A 13,162-nucleotide genomic window follows, 5' to 3' on the forward strand; every position below is an offset into this window, starting at 1 on the left:
TCAATTCTGAAAAAAATAACTGTAATAGTATCGACATGATATTATATGAATTGAATTTTATTTGAAACATAGATAATAACATCATTTTGAAGAAAATATTGGAATGTAATAAACGAAAAAAATAAATAAATATAATAAAATATTTTTTATTATATGATATACAAGAATCTTTCCTAATATATTCATAATATATTATATATTAAGAAAAAGATCAGGAAATACAATCAATGAATCCAACATTTTATTCGGCAATAATACGAACACAATGAAAAATCATTCCGTTGCTTCAGCTGATGTAATATTCGTAATCATCGTATAATACATCTCGAATATCTTTACAAATCGTTTTTTGAACAATGCTTCTCGCACGAACTGTCGAGGGTTCGATAAATTTTAAACTCGTGAAAAGTTATGAGGACGAAATTTCAAATCTCTATTAGAGATAAAGTAGAAAGATCCGTTCAATAGATAGTTAATTCGTTTGCATTCTAGCCAACAAGATCTTTAAAAATACATTTACTTTTTACTTTTCGCAGATAATAAATAGCTCATGAAAGCATCAATGCATTTTTATAAACAGGAGAATAAGAATAGTGACGAATTTTGATGGACTTGGATTTTAGAAAATCATTTAAAAATCTTCTTTAAAACTACTTTGTGTCGAAAGCTAAATCGAATGAGAATCTTAAAGTCTTAATCTTGTACCTCTAGATACTATTGTTATAATAATATTGCATTTGCAATGCTTCTACGAACAGCTATAATAAAGAGTTCGCATCCTGAAAATAAATATTACTTTCATCCCTGATATTTAATATTTTAGTTTCAGTAATAATGTAGTCTCTCATCGAACATTAAAGTCTGTTGTCAATATTATCGTCTATAATTATAATTTAATGAACACATTTGAAATATATCCTTCTTGTGACGAAAGTCTGCAAATCTACCTCTCGTATAAACCACATTAATTTTGTCAGAGATGTAGGAATGTACAGCGTTAACGTGTTGCGCGAATCATTAAATTTAATAAAGACATATAACGAATAGATATTAAATAAATACAATTCGCAATTCAAGATGAACGCTCTGTAAAAAAAATGTGTGTGTGTGTGTGTGTGTGTGTGTGTGTGTGTGTGTGTGTGTGTGTGCGCGCGCGCGTATTGCATATGTCTACGCGTACACATCTAAAGAGTAACCGTCTGTATGACAATAATTATTTAAACAAATTATGAAATAATTTTTATCACATGAATTATCATCTTGTGATGCCATATCCGCTTTTGCAATGTTTGAAAAAGATCGGTCTAATGGATTTACATGGGCATTAATGGATTCATGTATTATCTTATCATAAGATAGGATAGTGTATAAGTGTAACTTTGAGGTCTCACATCTCAGTAACTCAATAAAAGTATGCTGAATTTAAGTCCACTTTCAAGGGTGACCAAACAGACGATTCTTGCGGTGTTTTTGCAGTCAGTCTTTCATAATCTTGCAAGACTTGTACATGTAGATACATTTATTAAAACAACGCACTAAATTATGTAAGCAACATATAACTTAAATTCTGTAGGATAAAACAACGTTATTTTTAAGACAACAAAAGTGAGACATTAAATTGCACTATTTAAAGCGGATAAAACGTAACATTTTTCCATTTTCGTAACTTTTTATCCAAATGAATGAACAAAGTACTTGCCTTTTCATTCTTTCTGCAATAATCTTATACAAGAAAGCAATATATAATAGCATAAAATAAATAGTTTTGTTGTTAAGTATATAGAGAACATGTATTTTATTATCGCTTTCTCTTAATTTATCACAATGTATATTGTCGATATGAGTATAAGAGAGACTAAAAGAAATAATTCATACTAATAAATATATTATTACTTTTTTGTACAAAATTGTTACAGGAATATCAAATATCGAATCATTTTATTCTCTAATATACAGAATATTCGATAATAACATTTCATGAGCAAATAGAGCGGTTTATATTAAATGAAAAAATCCTGTGTCATTTTATGATTTTCGCAATAATTAAAGAGATATTAATTTATACAGATTCGCAAATGAATATTCACGTGAAAGGATAGCCTAGTAGTTTATTCTAGACAAGATGTTGCATGTGAATGTGATTTACAAATGACAGATTTGTTTACAACGTTATGTGCACGTTATGTGCTTACAAACATATTGTCGCGTACTTAGCAATTATGAGCACGCATAACACTGGGCTTTTTTTATACGAATGCTCGCTCATTCACGGATTTATATTATTGCATAAATTGAAAAATAATAGAATTTTTTTTATTATTTAATTAGTATAATCTATTCTATTTGTCTAAAGGTAACACGATTATTATCTTGTATATTAGAGAAATAAAATGCTGTTTTGATATCTATTATTGTTATAACAATTTTGTATATTTGTATATTGTATATTTTTGTAAAAAAAATAATAATACATTTATTAATATGAATAATATTATTTTTTTTAGTGTACTCATATCGACTGTGTGTGTGTGTGTGTGTGTGTGTGTGTGTGTGTGTGTGGGCGCGCGCGCGTGACATGTGCATGTTTATATATGTTCGGCGTCTATATATGCAAATGTTGTGTAAAAAATAAACCAATGTACCAATGATAAAAATTTCGAATAAATCAGATGTCACGTTTTAAATAATTACTTGCCACATGTTTAAGCAAGTTATAAATTGCATAACAATAACAAATATGAAATAAATATAATTCTTAATACTTATCACAATCTATATTAGTAGAAATTAAATTGTTAAATAATAAGTAAAGATTCTAATCATTAATATTATTAGAATGTAAAATAAATTTTTATCTTATGACATTAGAAGTCCATAAACAATTTAATTGTGCAGCTAATTTTAATATACACACATAAATTATTAAGTAGAAAATATCTTCTCAAAATTTCCTTCATTTCTTTAGACAATGTTATCAGTATTCTTACAAATATCAGATAACTTGGAGGGTTTAACTTATTAAGTGAAAACGATCGATGATTGTAAATAATTTTCTTTTATGAGATTATAACTTCCTAGTATTTTACGCTTTCATATATATCTCGCATTTTGTATCATAGGAAACAGGTACAATGTGTGTGTGTGTGTGTGTGTGTGTGTGTGTGTGTGTGTGTGTTAGGTAATTTCCTGTACGATACAACAATCGATAATATTCCTTATACTACTTTGCTTAGAACTCCACGTAACGATCAAAATAGATCTTACCACATACTTGAAAGTTACATTAAAATATTTTTGCTGACAAATATCTCATTCTTTTTTTTTTACTTTTATAACAAATATGTGAAAAACTAAATTATTATCCTACAGCCTCTCTTTATAATATACAAATTAAGTGGCAAAGTTGCTAGGAATAACTAAAATACTAAATATAACATCGAACAAATTATATTAGAAGAAAAATTATAGTTATTGTATACAAGTGTATTCCTGTAATAATAATAATTATTATTATAGTCAACTCTATATCTAGATATTATTTGTAATCTACTTCTTGAATTTTCTTGTCTTTGAAAAAGCAAAGAAAAAGTTACGTTTGATATTTATGATTTAATTATATCTATAATAAAATAAAAAAGCATGTGGCAATTGTCATTTTGAACATGGAGATAATTTTTGTTAATATTTTCGAAATCAATAAAACTATTGTCGCATTTTCACATGCAAGGAAAATACTAAACTATAGTCATATCAAAATGAAGAATCGTATTCCGATAATTGGGATTAGAAAATACACAGCAGAGAAGTTTGCATGCTAATTGTGTATTCTAAAAAATGCAAAAATATGAAACGCATGAAAAATTCTCTGCATTCTTGATAATGGACGGTGAAGTATTTATGTACTATTCATTAAAAAAAACATTTACTTTCTTAACATTAAATTATTGTAAAATTTGTTGAATCTATTATTATTAATATTATTATATATTATTAAGGCTCGGTTGTCTCTCTGTAGCCGTATTGAATTATGACGTCAAAGACGAGAAATGACATGTAAAAAGTTTCTTGCGTTGTATGCTTTGTCTTGTACTTTTCCCTTAAAAACATGATATTTTCGTATTCTTAAAAATACCAGAAAATAAGATATCTGTTCAATAAATTACATAAAAGTGTATAAATAATTCTTGAAATAATAGTACACTGCTTAGCTATCAAAAATTACCAGATCTAGTTGTTTCTGATAGCTGAGCAGTGACAAAAAAAGACACTTTTACGTGATTTATTGGACAGATATCTTACTTTCTGGTATTTTTTTTTACAAGTTTTAAAAATACGAAAATATCACGTTTTTGAGGAAAAAGTACAAGATGTTATACGATGCAAGAAACTTTTTACTTGTCATTTCTCGCCTCTGACGTCACACAATCCATGTTGCGCCATGAGAGAACCGAGCCTTAATCATAAATTAAATTGCGATCTTGAAATTGAAATATAATAAAGATTGCGTGCTGTAAACTGTGGGTTAATACAGCTTTTCCTAGATCACTATCAACTTAAGTCATCACATAAAGTGTTACTAATGTTTACAATATAAGTATATCGTCTTACTGAAATATCGAAATATCAAAAGTCGTTTTATGTATATGTATATATATTTGTGTGTGTGTGTATGTGGGTATGTGTTCACCTAAAATTAAACACGATGTGGTAATAAATATAAGTATCTCTTAGAAAACGTGCTGATCTTTACAATTTGCTTCTGTAAGGTGTACATCAGCTCGATGGAAAATTTGTTATATTTACATGGTAATATACAATTATATGATTTTATACACAAATGAAAAATGGCATGATATATTTTCTTTTTTTTTCCACTAATTTTATTAGTGCATCATTTTATGAAGTTTCAGAATCTTCCCCAATCGCTGCTTTGCTGTTTTCATACCCTTCTTAGGTTTCCGTTCTGGAAAATTTATGAATTTATTTAATCTTCCATATTCTTCAATTACAAGTTATAAAAATATAACTTAAAATACGCAAATTTTGAAATAAAAAAAGAAAATGCGTATGTAATAAAAATTAATACTTTACCAACAGGAACGGGTGCTGCGAGTTTGGCTTTAACATCCTTAAGTCTGTTAGGACTTGTCAGTATTGATCCAAAGGTAGACGATTTTATAATATTTTCAGAAGCTGCGGTGGATGATGTGGTTCCTGCACTAACTATAGCATCCTTTTGCTTCTTTTTATTGTATGTTCGTTTATTGGAACCCTATTACACGCGTAAAATATAATTTAAATCATTTTCCTTTCATGACAACAAAAATGAAAAAGTTGATGAATACAGGACGAAAGACATAAAGAATAAATTACCAAAATAAATTACCAAAATAGAGATATTTAACTAAATATATAAAGTTATTATAAAGTTATATAAAGTTATATTTAGTTATATATAAAGTTTATTTTAATTAAATTTCTGTTGTACCTATTTCTAATTTATAAATTAATGATAGCAAACTATAATTAACAATATCTATATGTGTGCAATGGAAAAAAAGTGAAGGCTAATAATACAGTAATAACTAAAATAAAAAAGAAAAAGAACATGAATTATAAATGAAGAAATACAACTAAGAATAAAATTGTGATTACAAAATATATACAATTAGGAAGCTGTAGAAAAGTAAAGCACTACAGAATTTTATATCAAATTGCAGAGATCTAAATATGCCTACCAATTTCTTCTTGGTAACCTTGTCCATGTCGTTATCCAGGTATTCATCCTATGTGAAATATATATGCAAGAAATATGGAATTATGATATTTAAGAAAAATTATGAATGATAAAGCATTTTGTGATAAATAACAATATGAAAAAATCAATATATATTTTTTACTAATATTAAATGTGTTTAACTACATTACTAATTATTGATTGACTGGATTAATATTAATGTATTTAATAATTGGAAAACTTATAAATAATATATTAAATTTTTTATATTAAATAAATTATCAATTTTGCGCGTCCGCGCGCGCGCACGCACGCACACACATAGCCTATTTTAAATAGTGCATTTTAATATTTCTTCTGTAATTCGTTACAGAAAGTTTTTCCGACGAAAGTTGCATGGTTTGGAGGCGGATACATGAAAATACGGATTTAAGTAACCTTTCCAAATCAGGTCAAAGTCATTTAGAAATTTTTTAATGAAAACTTCTTTTATTTCATATTTTCTCGTTTTTATGTCATATTCTTGTTGACGTCAAGATCTTTTCAAAACTTTACAATAAAGTATTTTTTATTAAATACTCTCTGAATTATGAGACTTGAAAATTAACAGATAATGGCTAAATAAATTTATTATCTTAAATCAATTAAGTTTGAGACCAAGAGAAAATGATGACTTTAACTGATTTTGTTATCTTCAGATCGAAATTATCTTGAATTTTTAAAATATTTTTTATTCTACTTTTACTCTACTTCGGCATTATCCAAGAACAACGGCATGGATAATAGTTTCTGTTCGTTTTGGAGCATCAAAAGTTGTTTGCAATTAAGAGGGGAAAACATGATGAGAAAAATTTGATAAAGATAATCGTTATCTTTTTGAAAGGGTTCATACAATCAATTTCCTCCTCCTCTTTCTACTTTTGTATAGGCTTTTAAAAAGCCTTTTCTACCTCACTCTCATATGCGCTTGTGATGTGCATGTAAGACTGTGATGCACAGGTATATGGGATCTACTTTTCAACGCCGGTTCCGAACAGCAAATTTTTGAGGAGGTTCTGCGCAAGAATACTCTCTCTCGTGGTTTGCCAGGCCATTGAGAGGAGACACAAGCGTATGAAAATATTTTGGTTCTACCGAGATTCAAACTCGGGATCTCTAGTATACTAGACCAATGCGCTGTCTACTATGCCACGCTCGCTCTCGACATACAAGTTCGTTTGTACTAATTTGTGAACAATGATTGTAAAGAAGACTTTTTCAGTGATTTGTATTAATGTTATTTTATCTCACATGTTTGTTAAATTTTGAATTTTTTACTTTATTATTGATTCATTCGTATATTACTTGCGTTTTCATCTCTCAATTGTTTATTCTTCATCAATCGTTTATTACTTTTGTTCGTTTGTTATTTGTCACAAGGGGAGAATCAAGGGGAATGCACGAATTTTGCTTAACTTTAAATATGTTTTAGTACTTACACTCTAAAAATTCATGTGCAAGTGGCACAATGTAATTTTCAAATATTCGTGAAAAAGTTATATCGAAAATTTTGTAAATTTCTCTGGAAATATCGCGTCTTCTTTACTGCATACACAAGCGAGTTTGGCAGATAGCCTGATGTAGCAGATAAGACAACGGACTGCAAAGCTACACATTACAGATTTCCATTCGAATCTCTTTCAATTTTTTTTTTCCATGTAAATTTTTACAAATATGTATTTGAATGATTTCAATATGCAAATGAATAATTAGGTAATGCATACAGTCTGTTTGAAAAATTACTATTTGATTAAATTTAATATTTTATCATATAATTTTAATATCTGCAATGTATAATAATATTGTTGTGCAATTCAATTAAAAATTCCAAAATTATTTCTAAATTCTGCTTTATTTCTATATATTGTAATTCTTTTCGAAAAATTGACATATTTTTGAATGATAACTATCGTAAAAACATTTGAAACATAATATCGACATTTATATCAACATATTGAATAAAACTTACATCTTTACAAGAGCACAGTTTCCAAATTTTACATAGTTCCAAGTTTACATACGTTGCCAACTAAAGTCATCATTCTCTCTTAGTTTCAAACTTAATTGCTTTAAGATAGTAGGCTTAGTTTCAAACTTAATTGCTTTAAGATAGAGGGCTTATTTAACCTTTATTTGTTTATTAACTTTCGAATCTTATAATTCAGAAAGTATTTAATTAAAAAAATACTTTATTATGTTTTGAAAAAGTCTTGAAATCAGCTACAAGGATTTGAAATAAGAAATAAAAGTTTCCATTTAAAAATTTTTAAGTAACTTCAATCTGACTTTGAAAAAGTTATTCAAGATCGACTCCGTATTTTCATCACGTACCCTCTCCATGCAACTTCTGTTTGAAAAATTTTCTGTGACAAATTACAGAAGAAATATTAAAATATATTATTTAAAATAAGTACTGTGTGTATGTATGCGTATGCGTATGCGCGCGCGCGCGCGTGTGTGTGTATGTACAGGATGTTCCAGGTTTTAATGATCAAATTTTACATATTTTGGTATATTTTGGTGAGTCTAAAGATAAAATTAATGTTATATAAATATAAATCGTTTACAGCTTTATTTAAAGGTTATAATAAAAATACGAAAGAGATGTTAATTTTTTACTACGATATAATATAAGAATAAATCAACAATGTTTACATTCAATTTGTTTATCTAAGCTATGTTTACTATTTGAGGTCGTCAAAAGTAGCATGACATTTTTAGCATTTCTAGAATTAATTAATATTCTATTTCAAAATGTCTACCATTTTTGACAATAGAAAATTGACAGCAGTCAAAAATCAAATGTATTCTATGAATTTTATTTTTATTTTGTTTTATTTCGTTGAATGCATCATTAATTTTTTGTGTCAATTCATTATATAAATTTATTACATTTTTTAAATAAAATATTTAATTTTGGAGGTGCTAAAAGTATCATACTACTTTTGATGATCTCAGATAGTAGATACAGCCTAGAAACAGACTAAATGTAAACATTGTTGATCCTACATTGTATCATAGTAATCAAAAATTAACATTTCTTTCATATTTTATATTTTCATCATAACTTTTGAATAAAACTGTAAATATCTATATGTATACATTTTTTTTCTTATTTATACCCACAGAATATACTTACAAAGTTCGGTCATTAAAACCTGGGATACCGCGCGCGCGCGCGCGCGCGCGTGTGTGTGTGTGTGTGTGTGTGCGCGCGCGCGCACGCGCGCGCGCGCGTGTAACATATTATTTATGTGTAAGATATATTATACGTAAAACAAATATATATAAAATAAAGTAAAATATTAAATAAAATAATTTACTTACCGATTGTTTCGCTCGCTTCGCCGCAGCTGCTTCCAGAACTTTTTCTACGGACGTTTTCTTCACACCTTCTCGCGCTGGTCGATTCATCTTTGGTAAAAGGGGACCTACTCTAGCTTTTGGATTCCATGCTTCATCAATTTGACTTTTTGCTTTAGGTTTAAAGATATAATCCTCATCGTCGGAAGCATCTAAAGCTGGATAAACTATAAATAGCATATATTTAATATAGTTCCATCGTAAAAAGATATCATATATAAAATATTTCTTATTATATATACATACTAAAATCATCGTCTTGGTGAACTTTATCGATATTTTCTATCAACTGATCATCGTCTTCATCATCAATGTGCTGATTCCTAATAGACCTTTTTGACGTTTTCGTAGGACTACTTGTTGTTGAATAACTTTGCTGGCTGAACGACAACATCCCGGCAATTGCCTCCCGCGTGGATGGTGATGCCCTGTCGGAACTGACCGTTTTCAATTTATAAATACTAAGACACCAAGAAATCAAATTCATTCCTCCGCACGGCTAAAAATCTTTTAATATAAGAGCTTTCTAATAAGCACTTCGATAATTAATTAAAAATCTTTCTGCTTAAAAACGAACTATATATTTACAGTCACTCGGCATTAATTCTATTCCGAAAATTTGATAACTTTAAATACAAAATTACAAAAGTTTATAAAATACATAATAATTTTAATGTATCTAATTGTATTTAATGTATCTAATGTATCTAATTATATAATAATAACGTATGTAATTAAATTATAGCAATTAGCTATTACAAATTTTTATTAATCATTATATTTGCGATTAATTAAAATAGTTTCAAAGCAAATGACTACAGTCTACAACACACAGATTTCATGACAAATTAGCATACCCAGTGGGCGGTGGCATAGGTTGACTGTACTGTACTGAGATTGTAGTCGATGGCCTAAAATTATTTTTGAATTATTACAACCATCATAATTCGATACTAGATGATCTGCATCTAAATTTATACGTACGTGATGTCAAGCCTTTGAGTGCCGTTTCCAAGGGTATATGCTGATGCTTTCAACAATTCTTCTATACCATTCTTCGGCGCATTATTTAGCACATCAACATTGCCGTCATAATCGCGTTTAAGTCGTTTCGACCTCGGTGCCCGTTTCCGTTTATGCGATTCGTCTATTACGAGACCGTAATCACTCTCGTTGCTGCCGTCATGAAAATCATACACAGACGATATTTGATTCCATGACAGCGCTTCCTTTGTTTCAAAAGAGTGATGACTGGTTGCAATACCGCTATCGTATACATTTATATTGTCGTTTGTACTTCTGACAACCTCGTTGTTGCCGAGTTTAAACCTAATCACAGTAGGGCTCTGTTTTCCTGGTTTAGTTAATTGTCGTTTATTATTATTACTGTTGACAGATTTCTCGGTCGCGGGCGTTTTAATTACGGGACACATAATTGGTTTCGGTAATGTAAGCTTTAATGGTGGTCTTGATAATGACGGTTCAATCGAAGCAGGTTCCATTTTATTTGTTTCCTTTAGCGTCACTTTATTCATTTCTTTTAACGTCGCTTTATTTGTTTCCTTTATCGTCGCTTTATTCGTTTTAAAAGCATTATCGGCTATCCTATCAGCATAATCAAAGTCTACGAAATCTTTGTTCAACGGTTTCTTTTTCTTTCGTTTACTTTCACGTTCCGGTTTCGGTGGATTTAAGGATATTAAGTATCGTTCCGCATGTCGTATCTCTTTGCTGAGATCTTTCAATAACTTCTGACTATTTATCGTGACTGGTATTTGGCCGCGGCTAATCATGTTATACTAAAATTACATATGTATCGACTTTTATTCCATGAATTACTATATTTTTCAATTAAGATTATATTTTCATATATATAAATAAACATTTTTGACTTACATCCTTATCCGTGTTCCATTGTTTAAGAATTCCAAGCAATGCCTTTACGCCTTGTAAAAAATACGGCGGACACTTCTTCCCCTCGTTATTCAATTCTTTTAATTCCTTCAGTAATTTTTTAGCCGCAAACCAATTAATTGTCTCAAACCCAGGATATTGAAATTTCGCTGGAGTCTTCATTTTTCTCTCTAATTCATATATTCTATAAAATGATGAAATTTGATCGCAAAACGAATAATAAATTCCTTAATAAATTGATATACAAGTTTCCTTTACTCACTGTATTTGCATTTGAATGTTGAGACTATGCACAAAATTTCCACCGAAAACCAGGGAGTCCATTGGCGTGAGCACCGCATGTATCCAGCCTGTGGGAATCATCATCGTTTGGCCCTGTTTAATCACACACTTGTAACAAGCATCAGCCTGATCCCCAAAGAAAGTTTCGCTTTGTGTTGAACTGCACATCCAATGTTGGTACAATTGTAAATTCGCCGGTGTCGGCTTGATGAGATAAAACACTTTCTCGCCACGTAATACATGGTACCATACAGACGTGCCACCAAAATCAATATGAAAATCTGTGAAACTGTCTTTAACTCCCATTAGGCAATACTTTTGTACTTCTGGTCGTTTTATATCACTGTCTTCGGGCCAATCACGTGGCCACACCGAATTAACCCAGTCAAGTTTACGGGCGATGTACGGCGCTTCAACCAATGATGAAAGACTGTAATTTATTTCTCAAATTATATATGTACGGTCTATGACAATTTATAAAGACACATATACAGCAAGGCAATAAATATTGATATACCCAGTATTAGTAAATTCAAGACTTATGACATTAAATACTCTTGTTCGAGAAGGAGAGTTGTAATATTCTACAAAATCTTTTAATTTCATACGTATGTTACTTTGTCTAGTAACATCAATCACATCCATATCCCGATCACCACCTCAAAAGAACATAAATTATGTAACTTTATATATCAAAAACAAAATAAAATATCCTATGAATATTTTTATGCTTTTATATATTATCTTACCTATATAGGTTTCGACATCATTGACATTAAAACTTGGAGGTGGTACAGTCATATCAAGTCCATCTTTTCCATCAATAATAATAGGAGTTTCAAAACCATTTATTTGTAAATACTGAAAAGTTAATTGGTATCCTTTCACATGTTTCACAATCTCATCAGCTTTGGGAAAGTGTCTAGACTTGAGCTCTCGTATAAATACTGGGGTTCCAGTTTGAACTGGTTTTGTATCCGCATCACATTCAGAATAATCATGTCTATGCCAGTTTGTCCTTACTTTCACTGTAGTAACAAAATAGATATTAACAATAATATTATAAACTTGTAAATATATTCAAAATGTATAATGATATAACACACTTACTAAGTGAAGGACCACATGTGAGTTCACACCGTGGACAATGGTATTTGTCAACATCTATAATTATATATTCCTTCAGATCCACACACCTGCAAGAACAAAATAGTAACATGACATAACAGTGACACAACAAAGGCGTCAATTATATTATATTTATAAAGTATTACGCAATTCTATAAATCGCAAATAAGAGTTTTGATCAATCGCGATTAGCGATTGTCTGTGCTTAGATGACTTTCATTGCATTATCTATATACTAATAAACACGGACATTAGAATGAGCGACGCGCGATATAGGTTATGTTACCGTCAACAAAACATTCCTCGCGGCGTGATCTGTCAAGTCCGCGACCAATTACAAGGCAAACAGACATTCCTGGAATGTGCGACTCTACGCGCGAGGTTCCTTAACATTTGTAGAAGATTGCAAAAGAAGAAACAACTTTCGCGCGCGTCCCGACGTTTACTTCCCCAACATACACGGAAACGCTTACCCGCCATGGTACCACTCCTTGCACACATCGCATTGTATCATAAACTGTGGCGGATCGTACGTGCGACCACAAAAACAGTACGTGGTTGACTGCTCCATTTCATCGGCGATTACTAATATCGGACACAACTCCCGTGGCACAATTCCGTCCGAAGCAGCGGCGGAGATGGCATAGTAGGAGTGAAGCGTCAGGGCGTCGCTTCGCGCAAAAAGAAATGGCGTTTGCT

General features: G+C 30.2%; 1 protein-coding gene across 5 annotated transcripts; it reads right to left on the reverse strand.

Annotated features, from left to right (window-relative positions):
* Positions 1 to 3,312: 3,312 nt before the first annotated feature.
* On the reverse strand, positions 3,313 to 13,134 carry LOC105422686 (lysine-specific demethylase 7B). Of its 5 annotated transcripts, none has more exons than XM_011632164.3 (13): positions 12,937 to 13,133; positions 12,446 to 12,531; positions 12,085 to 12,363; positions 11,853 to 11,994; positions 11,316 to 11,765; positions 11,036 to 11,237; positions 10,124 to 10,938; positions 9,997 to 10,050; positions 9,386 to 9,567; positions 9,104 to 9,306; positions 5,739 to 5,786; positions 5,092 to 5,272; positions 3,313 to 4,963 (listed from the first exon to the last, which is right to left on the reverse strand). In XM_011632164.3, exons 1-13 carry the CDS (start codon positions 13,032 to 13,034, stop codon positions 4,884 to 4,886), a joined length of 2,820 nt encoding a protein of 939 aa, XP_011630466.2. In that variant the 5' UTR covers positions 13,035 to 13,133; the 3' UTR covers positions 3,313 to 4,883. The 5 variants fall into 5 exon arrangements, with proteins under 5 accessions (XP_011630466.2, XP_011630465.2, XP_011630468.2 ...); XM_011632163.3 differs by having other exon boundaries at positions 9,386 to 9,576; XM_011632166.3 differs by lacking the exon at positions 12,937 to 13,133 and adding an exon at positions 12,750 to 12,907 and having other exon boundaries at positions 9,386 to 9,576.
* Between the last annotated feature and the right edge of the window lie 28 nt (positions 13,135 to 13,162).

Source organism: Pogonomyrmex barbatus, unplaced genomic scaffold (genome assembly GCF_055798465.1).
Source record: "Pogonomyrmex barbatus isolate J1 unplaced genomic scaffold, ASM5579846v1 scaffold4, whole genome shotgun sequence".
Classification (NCBI taxonomy): Eukaryota; Metazoa; Arthropoda; class Insecta; order Hymenoptera; family Formicidae; genus Pogonomyrmex; species Pogonomyrmex barbatus.

Coding starts and splice junctions, on each gene's coding strand:
- LOC105422686 (XM_011632163.3), bottom strand. CDS start 13,034: ATGGAGCAGTCAACCACGTACTGTTTTTGTGGTCGCACGTACGATCCG. Junction 11,995..12,084: donor TGATGTCGAAACCTATATAG/GTAAGATAATAT, acceptor TGTTCTTTTGAG/GTGGTGATCGGGATATGGAT. Junction 5,273..5,738: donor AGGTTACCAAGAAGAAATTG/GTAGGCATATTT, acceptor CGCGTGTAATAG/GGTTCCAATAAACGAACATA.